The 9,831-nt window shown below is 35.7% G+C and overlaps 1 protein-coding gene across 10 annotated transcripts in view; it reads left to right on the top strand.

Moving 5' to 3' along the window:
- The window catches only part of ncam1a (neural cell adhesion molecule 1a), a 368,133-nt gene that overhangs the window by 346,015 nt on the left and 12,287 nt on the right, over positions 1 to 9,831 (top strand). For all 10 annotated transcript variants that reach the window (XM_036215208.1, XM_036215209.1, XM_024263349.2 and 7 more), the window contains 2 exons: positions 6,267 to 6,474; positions 7,936 to 8,052. In XM_036215208.1, the coding sequence (XP_036071101.1) occupies positions 6,267 to 6,474; positions 7,936 to 8,052 (325 nt within the window). The remainder of the gene's footprint in view (positions 1 to 6,266; positions 6,475 to 7,935; positions 8,053 to 9,831) is intronic.

The raw sequence follows: 9,831 nt of genomic DNA, 5'->3' as shown, positions 1-9,831 counted from the left end.
CCCCCCCCCCCCCCTCTCTGTAACCCAGTTCGATAACATGCTGTCCTGCATTAGCTGCAGGAAGGAAAAAATAAAAATAATGTCTCGAAGCAAATAAGAAAAATATCATGAAGTTCAGGAAGAAAATTATCAGACTCTCCTCCATGTCTGTTTTGGCATCGCTTCTTGTTCTGCGTAGCTGGCAGTGTCAATACACACACCTACAGTGCCCTCTAGTGGACAATAACCGCTGAAGGGCAACCAGTGGAAGAATAACAAATATATGAGACTATTTCAGTTTAAAAAAATAATCACACAAATCATCTGAGTATAAGTCACACCTATGGCCAGACCATGCAAAAAACTGTGAAAAAATACGGTAATCATTTTATACTTTTTTGTGGTTGACTTTTTATGAAAAACATTTCAACATTTTAAAGTGAAGAACTTAAGGAAATAGACTCATTAAAAATTATAGAAGCTGATTTTGCACAAGCTTCTCCTTTAAAAAGAAGGTAACATTTTAACTTTATGGAGTCACTGTTGCATGTCTTGTATCTGTTGTTTAAATATTTTATGAGTTGTATATTTTTACACAAAAAGCAAACAGGTTAAAGACCAGGACAGATTTCCGTTTCTAGATTTTTGATATTTTGTTAAGCAACTCAGGGATTTCTGCTCAAGTTAATCTGAATTTTTGCCTCCAATCCAATTAAAAGCTGTTATTTGTTTGTTTCTTTTTCCATGTTTTTTTTTCTCTTTTTAGAAAAAGATGAGTCGGCACCTGAAATGACCTTCTTTAAACTCTTTAGTGAAAAGTTGTTTACAGTCATCCTCATTTATGTTTTTTATATATTTAATCAATTCAATAATGTTTTAGACGTGACTGGACTGGAATTAGGAAAGTCTTTTCTACAACTTTTGCAGTATAAAATCTAAGGTTTTAGCTCTGAAAAATAACCAGTTATTGATCCATCATAAATGTGTCACTTTGAGCAAAACTGAAGTTTATCTGGTGAGTTCTGTCATCATCCATAATCCAGAGATCTGGTTTGGGATTGAAAAACTGTTCGCAAAGTCTGTCCTGACAGCTTGACTTGGGCTTTCTCCTTCAGTGAGAAAACTCTGTTTCCGACAGAGACTATACGTGCCACATGATTTATTGCTCCTGTTAAAATGCAAATGAAGCCGTGAGCGGAGGAGAAACAAGTGTGTAGCCACCTGTGAGAACAGAGCTGCGGAACACTCCCGCTTTTTGATTGTGGCATCAAATAGAATTCAGATCTGCAGATTGCAGAGCAGCGTATAGGAGGACAATAGGGTTTTATTTTCAATCTTTTTCTGCTGGTATACCTCTGCCTGCAGTTGTAGCAGAAAACAAACACCTTTGTCCTTCGCTTGCTTGTTTGATCATATGTTTGGGTTAATCACAGAATAAATCTGCCACAGTTATAAGAAAAGGATTTGATTAAATCTGAGCACAGAAAGTTAAAACGGAAGAGCCACTAAAGAAATGTATCAAATCGGGCAGATTTTGACTACTATTACAACCCCAAACATGTGATTTTTAGTCTGGAAAATGTTCATTTTTTACAAAGTTTCAAGAATAATCTTTTGATTTCCCTTTTTCTACATTCTCTTTAAGTCTCCTTACATGGATCTGTTAGAATATGTCTATTTTTGTATAAAAACAAAGAACTAAAAGTTTTGTTTGGCTTGTTTTGTTTTTTGTTGTAGTTTGGCAAACTGTGATCATTTAAAGACAAAAATTGTTGCTAAATTAGCTTGTAACAACATTTAGACAAAAAAAACATTTCTTTATGACCTGGAAAATAGTTATTTTTGTCCCATTCCAGTCCAATGGAATAGTGTCTGATGTGCACTGAATGTTTGCCCCCCCAAAAAAAGATGTAAAACATCACAAAATAAATTCAACATCAGATGATCAATGTAGTAATGATATGAGTAATTATTGAGTAATCAATCTGTAATTGATCATAAAAATATTTATAAACATTGTAAAATTAGTTAGACTCCTGTGATGGGTCGGTGTGCATTTTAGGTATTTTTTTGTCATTTGTTTTTCCTACTTTTTGGATTTTAAAACTGAAAAATTCTGTTAAATACTATATCAGTATCCTGATATGTCCCCAGACAGTATCAGACTTTTTTTTTAATTATTACTTAACATTTGTCTAAAGGAATTAATAAATAATTCACATAGGTAATATAATTAAAATATATGTTATTTAATGATCAGAACATCAAGCACTGGAACTGTATCTCATAAATAAATTGCTTTTACCCAAGAAAATTCATGGTGATTCTCTTTTGGTAATGTAGGGAATATACATGTTTAATAATTAATGAATTATCGCCTTGGCAATATTTAAAAAATATATGAAGTATTGAAATATTTCACTGAATCCATATTTTCTTACAACTATAATAAATATGGTAAGTATTTCTGTTAAACGTAATCAAATGTGTGTGTTTTTTGACTTTTTTGAAATGTGAAAATAATTATAGTTTTGTAGCTTAGTTATAGTTTCAGTGAGGTCGATGGGATTCTGTTTATGTTTTCATTGTTCTGTGAGACTTCTTTGAAAATATGTGAAATATTTCACAGGAATGAGGACTTGTCTAACATTTGTCAATATGTTTATAAAAATTCATGGACTCACAGAACATGGCCTTGATTTGACCTGTGACCTGCATGCGTATTTGTTTTCCATGTGGAGTAAGAAAAGATCCTGGCCCGTGTTTGTGCTTCGCTGTCAAAGGAAAATAGCATTTCTTGCATCTTTTAAGATGCCCGGCAGCAAAAAGAACCCTTTTAACCTTCATGCTTCCAGTCAAGAGTTCCTGCATACCATCAAAGAAGATGTAAAATTTCTTATTTAAATGGTTTTTTTTTAAAACAATTGATAAAAGCTGTATTTTTGGTGAAATATATGCATTATTTTTTGCAGAAAGCTCAGTTCCATTGTGGACGCTTTCTTTGTTTTTACAGCTTGTCAGTTCCCACGTTCTGCCCCTGAGACTTGTGGGTGCTCTTGTGATTTCTTTACCGATGTAAATTATTAAATTCACGGATCATGTTGTGCAGCATCTACACTGTACTCTGCTGTGAAACCTCCGGCTAATTGGAAATATTAATGGCTATGTCACAAAGTTCTGAAAACATGTCAGATGCCTGCTAGGCGAGTGCCTTGGGAGCTTGGAAGCGAGGACATTGATCAGCATTAAATAGTTTTTCTGCTGTTAATTTAACATCTTATTTGCATATAGAACGTTAACTTTGCCAGCTTTTATTTAAAGACGACAAGTTGATTTAAACCCCGGAAAGACCTTTAGATCCAGTTAGTCAACTTCAGTAATGGAATTATCCTGATGACTCACCGAAATGGGGAAAATCCAAAACTGTATCTCCTATTTCAATTTTTTCTTGTCATTCTTATTTATAAATAATAATTAAATTATGATTGTGATTTATAGTGATAGTAATGGCATTTAACAAAGGTGTGGCATCATTCCATTCTCTTTTGGAGTTTTCTATATAAGTCAGAGGGTTGACAGACAATTAAAATCAAATGAAATATTGTAAATATATATACATATATGCAAATCTGCATGGTTTTTAGGGATATCGAAGGGAAAATACTTTGTCATCGTCATGGGTTCCACGAAATTTAGAGCGTTCTTTGGTTCATGAAATTATTTAAAAAACAAAATTTACTGCAAAATAGTGTGCAATCTACTAAACAAAAGTTTTTAAAAGTCCTTCAGTCATTTATAATAAGAGATTTGAACTAGTATTAATTGGAATGTACAAATAGCTAAAATTAGAATCGTCTACATTAATAATAAAAACAATAGCATCTCATGAAAAACATCTATAGAGTGTTTTTCAAAAACGTCCACCATAGAACAGTTCCAGCAGGTTTAAATTTTTGGGCCTTTTTAAAGACTCACTCTGATCATCTTTTGGTCTTTTTTTTCATAATTCCCAGCAGTTTTTAAATTACAATAATCCTGTTTTTAAGCCTATTTTTTTAAAAAGTGCCATTTTCTAAGGCATAGTTTCTGCAGAGTTCAGGTGTTCATTAGAAATTTCCCTCTGGGTTGTAGTGGCCAACCCCGCCCCCTTCCCCATTGCTGAAAGCTCGGACCGGGGAGCTTGAGGCCCAACCAGCATATTTTCTAAGTCACAAATGAAATCTTTTTTAAAAAAACATTTTTTCTGCTCCTGATTCACGATTTAAGTAAAGAAATACTCAGAAATCCAATCTTAATTTTTTTTTATTTGTCCTCCATCATCAGAAAAATGCCACAAGAACATATTAAAACCACCACAAAGTGGGACTTTAGGCATTTTTTTGTATATTTATTTCCGTGGTGTAAAAAAATGTCTTTTTTTTTGTCCTTGCTTTGCTTGATCTGTAATTATTTTGATTAAAAATATCAGATCATCGGATTAGTCAAAGTATAATTTGACCTAAAGTATATTGTAGTCCAAAAGGAGTTAAAATCTGGATTAATTTAGAATATTTTTGGTCACTTTTTACAACAAAGGTATGAAAAGTTGCTGTAAAAAAGTCTTTTGATGAAAGAGTGTTGCCTCTTTGATACAAAGCAAAAATGTTGGAAACAATTTTTAAATAAAAAGAAATGGGAAAAATGTGAGGAATCTTTTTATAAAAAAGAGAGACTAATCTAAAACTACATTCACACCGGGCATGTCTCAAGAATGCGCTGAATATGAACTCTTGAGCGCACTTTTAGCAGATGGTGTTCACACACGACCGTCACCACCCGATATTTTTATTGCGTGTTTTGCATAAAATTACATTTGTGAATTGAAATTACATTTGTGGATTGTAGTGTGTGGGTTTGTGAAACAAACTCTGCATTTCCGAATTATGAGACTGATCTGGCTCCATACCGATACTAGTCTATGTACTCACAGCTGGAAGCAGGTTTTGTTCTTTCATTGCTTTATTTCAATATATAAATACAGTAGGAACAGTAATTATCCTTTTCTCCTTCTTGATCAGTTTTTAAATAGTTGCCATTTTTGTGATGTGAAAAGGACGCTATATATACCAAATCTGAGTCCCTGATTGGTTAAAATTCAGCAGCCACTGGAAGCTGTCAGGAAGCCCCTGCTAACCTTTGGCGGGTTCATTGAAGAGAAAGAAAGTGACCAAAACACTAGTACTTTTAATAAAAGTTGGATTAGAGTCACACAGAGTACTCTGGATCGTGACCAAGACAGATAAAAGTCTGTCTACAAATGAGTCTACAAATATAGTCTTCAGTGGTGACCCTCCAAAAGTACTGAGTACTCAGGGGTCTCAAACTCAGTTGAGTTTGACCTTGGGGTCACTGAAGGTAGAGTCTGGCTCAGGCTGGGCCGTACGGGGTTCCATTATGCCAAAATAACGCTTTTAGGTCCACTGTCTACATCTTTGGTCCACTATTTAAGTCTACTGAACACGTTTATTGAACATCTGTTCATGTCTATGTACTGCTTAGTAATATCTTCTCAATTTCCTGTGAAACGACAGGAGCTAACGGCGCTAGCAACTATTGCTAAGGACTTTTTTGACAACCAGATCCAACGACAAAAGCAAATGCAAAGTTTTAAGCATAGAAACATCATACAAAGCTATCATCAAAGAGTCAGAAAATATTGGTTACATTGAACTTTACATTCATATTAATGTGGGGGCCACAAAATATTGACTTGATGGCCCGCGGGCCGCCAGTTTGAGACCCCTGATTTAACTGGTCTGGAGCTCCGTGTGGCTTAACGTAACAATGTATTCAACTTTTTAAAAAGTCCTTCATTTAGAATAAAAACCCATCAATGTTTACATGTACCGCCCAAAAACAGACCTAAAAACTTGTGACGTGAATGTGAGCGTGTTTACATTGACTTTTCATTAGAAGTGATCGCTTGAACGCACGATTCTAAGCCTGGTGTGAACGTAGTATTTCATGTTGTAATCCTGTAAGTTTTTTTTTTCTGTTTTGGTGTTGGTTCATATTTTTTTGTGTGAAAAACTGAAATTGTTTTGTCAAAACTCTATTATAAAAGTCAGCAATGATGAACTTGAGGTTTTGACTAGAACCTGAATCTATGTCCCTAAAAAGCTGACTGTGGGCCTCATCCTCTGTCTTCCTCTCTCTTTCTAACTTCCTTCCTGCCCCCTCTTCTCCACGTTCTCCTCCTCCTGCCTGTGTTGCTGCATATCTTCTCTCGCTGTCTGTGACCTTTTCAGGTAGTGCACACGGTGGCTCCGGACTGGGAACTGGAGCCATTGTGGGCATCCTTATTGTTGTGTTCTTCTTGCTGCTGGTTGGCGTGGATGTCACCTGTTATTTCCTGAACAAGTGCGGCCTCCTCATGTGCATCGCCGTCAACGTCTGCGGCAAGGCCGGCCCGGGCGCCAAAAGCAAGGACATCGAAGAGGGGAAGGCGGCATTCACGTAAGGCCCGGGGGCCGAATCCGGCCCTCCTGATCATTTTGGTAATAATGGCCCGATGTTATCTTGTGCTTTTATAATTTTGTAGAATTTTGACCAAAAATATTTTTATGGAGAGTAAAATATTGAAAATTATTAAGGTTTTAGTTGATTTATTCTAGAATAATATTCCTGCCTTTTATTATTCATAAATATGTTAAAAAATTACGGTTTTAGAAATTGGCTTTATGCTAGCTTTTTGCACTATTTTGGCATTTAATAATAATAATCTTTATTTATAAAGCACCTTTCAAGATAAGAATCACAAAGTGCTTCGCAGTAAAACTCAAAGTAAAACACAGAATATAATAACAGGTTAAAGATTTAGAATTAATATACTTTGATTTTTTAGGCTATTTTGGAGTTTATCAAATATTTCACCTACATGCTAGCTGTTTTGGCTAATTTAGGGTTTTCTTTTTTAGTTTTTGAGGCTTTTTTGGAGTTACCTGCTAGCTGTTTTGGCTAACCCAGTTTTTTTTTCTTAGTTTTTTAGGCTAATTTGGCATTTAGCTGATATTTTAGCTGGCTATTATCTTCAGCGTTTTCAGCTATTAGCTTTAGCATTTTCAGTTATCAACTTAAGCGTTTTTAGTAATCAATTTCAGTATTCATCAGCACTAGCATCTTCAGCAGCCAACTTCAGCTAACAGCATTCACACTAGTATTATCACAGGTAATGTTATATATCTAGTTCATAATTATGTTAAAAAGTTACAGTTTTAAAGTTATAAAGATTTCGTTTTAGCGTGTTTAATAAATATTTATCCAGTTAAAACCACGACCTAAAGTGTGTTTTGGATTTTGGCCCCTGTGTGATTGAGTTTGACACTCCTGACATAAGGCCTCACAAAAACACTCTGTTTTGATAAGTTATTCCGCTAAATATGCTGGAATTCCAAAAGAAAGAGTGGCAGAAAACACCAGAACAGTCAGAGTGTTCTTGAAGATGAAAATGTTCGGTAGCTTTTGTTTGATCAGAAATTCAGTTCAATATGTTGAGCTGTTTCGCTCTGAACACAACAAATAATTGTTTCAAGCGAAGCTCAAAGACAACAAACCTTCGGAGAGTACACTCTGCTGCATGCAGAATCGTAGAGCGGAGATCCGCAGAGATATTTTGCTCCTTCAGATCTCTACATGTCACTCCCTGCGAGCAAACACTTTAAAGCTCAGCACAATCAGAGAGCAGTGTGGTGATAACAGCCAGGCCCTTAGGGGGAAGCCTGCAATCAGAGCGCGCAGGTGGATGAAGGCGCTCCATGATCAAATGTTGACTTAAGTGAATGAGACGGCGGCTTTGACAGGAGCAGTCCCTATTCTTGTGATTCTGCTCGTTTGAGGTTTTTTACACTACCGCGGATAGGTAAACTTTGTCACCGGTTGGTCCCTGATAACCCAAAATGTTTGCCTTCTTCCCAACAGAAAAGATGAGTCCAAGGAGCCGATTGTTGAGGTGAGAACGGAGGAGGAACACAGCCCCAACCAAGAAGTGAAGACTCCGACCGAGCCCAACGAGACCACTCCACTGACGGAGGCGGAGTGAGTCCACGCCGATACCGTCGCCTCAAAACCTAAACAAAAATCACCAAAACATAAGAGTATAGTGCCAGGTTCCAATAAAAATAATGAGTTTATTTTTAAAGAATATTTTCTGCCACAGCTTAAACAGTGGAATCATTGGATGTCTTAAATGAAGGCATATGTTTGAGATTCCACACAGATCAAATGGGAGTACGTTCATTCCTGTGGAAATCTCTATAATCCCATAAAAATAAAAACAAATTCCTTCCATGCTTGCATGAATTTTTTTGACATCTGTGTTGGATTTCAAAGGATTTTAGCCCAAACTGGGAAAACAAAGAAACTGCTGATAGAATGTTTTAAAATGGTTGGGTTTAGAGATTTATGCTTACTGGTATTACCATGCTTCACATCAGCAACTTTCCTGTCAAATCTTTGCTAATCCATAAACAAATGTGTTATCCTGCATGGAACACTGGGAAAGCAAAGGTACTGACATGTTCGGGAACTGTTTTGAGGGGGAGCTGGTGGCAGACAAGATGGCGGCTGAAAATCATTAGCCAAAACCGGAACATCAAACCGACCGCCCGGCACATTGAAAAAGACTCTTAAGTTTGGTCAAAAACTACTATTTTATTATATTATTTTGCGTTGTAGGGCTGTTACAAGTACGCTAGCACTTGGATACTTATGATCTTCTACCAAAAATTCAAGTACAAATATTTGCGACGTCCAAGATCACTGAGTTGTGATCTTTATAAATACAGTAAAGTGTGGTAACATATTATCTCAAATATTATATTTTTTGCTCTGAAATGTAGAATAATGTTGTATTTTAAGTTTATAACCTAAAACAAGGTCAAAAGAGCAGTGCGATTGTCACTGGAACTAAACAAATCTTCATGTCAGTGAAACTTCCGGTTTTCAAAGTTTCAAAGCTTCAGTATTTGGTTACTCTTCAACAGTTGACACAATACCTGTAACTCCAGTGGATTCTGAAGCGCAGAAACGCTGCGTCGCGCTGAGATGCTGCAAAGCAGTGAAGTGTGAATCAGCTGATTCTTTTGCAAAATAAATCGACTTTTTATACCGGATTTGAACTAAAATGTAATGGTTAGAATGTAAAGAGATGCAGAACTTCGAGAATGAAAAACTGTTAAAAACATTTTTAGGATTTGTTGTTAAATGATCCAAAACAAAAGTGATGTTTATGCTTTTTATGTTGTTTATGTTTCTGCTGAACTTAACCAGAAGATTGACAAAAAAGTTTAAATTTTCAAACATTTCTATCTAAATCTTTGTGTTTTTATCAGTTTTGTTCATTTGATCTCCTGTACCAAATAAAGGTATAAATGATGGGGATTTAAAACAAATAATTTAGATTTTCATACATCTGGTAAATAGACATACAAATAGCAACAAACATTATATTACAAAGTAAGAATCGTGGTTCGATTCGTGAATATTGCATATCGTAACTCTGTACACGATCGATGTATATTAGCTGATCTGCAGAGAAAAGTGTTTTTTTACCATTATGCAACACATTTCTCCATGACAGAATCTGCTAATTCACATCAATTGCATAAAGGGTTGAAGTAAACAAGGGGCCTCTGGTCACATGCAAGATAGCACCAGAAACAATGTCTAGCTGCAAGCAGAAATGTTGCAACTTTTAGCCTGTTTTCGTGAGCAGAAATTTCCTAAACTTTAGGCGAATGTGAATAAACTGTAACGCTGATCAGAACTGGCGAAATTCTTCTTTTTCCCTGTGAATCAGCTGATCAGGTAAGCTTA

The sequence above is a fragment of the Oryzias melastigma genome, linkage group LG14, assembly GCF_002922805.2.
Source record: "Oryzias melastigma strain HK-1 linkage group LG14, ASM292280v2, whole genome shotgun sequence".
Classification (NCBI taxonomy): Eukaryota; Metazoa; Chordata; class Actinopteri; order Beloniformes; family Adrianichthyidae; genus Oryzias; species Oryzias melastigma.
Note: the sequence above shows the minus strand (reverse complement) of the source record. Positions and strands in the feature narration are given on the sequence as shown.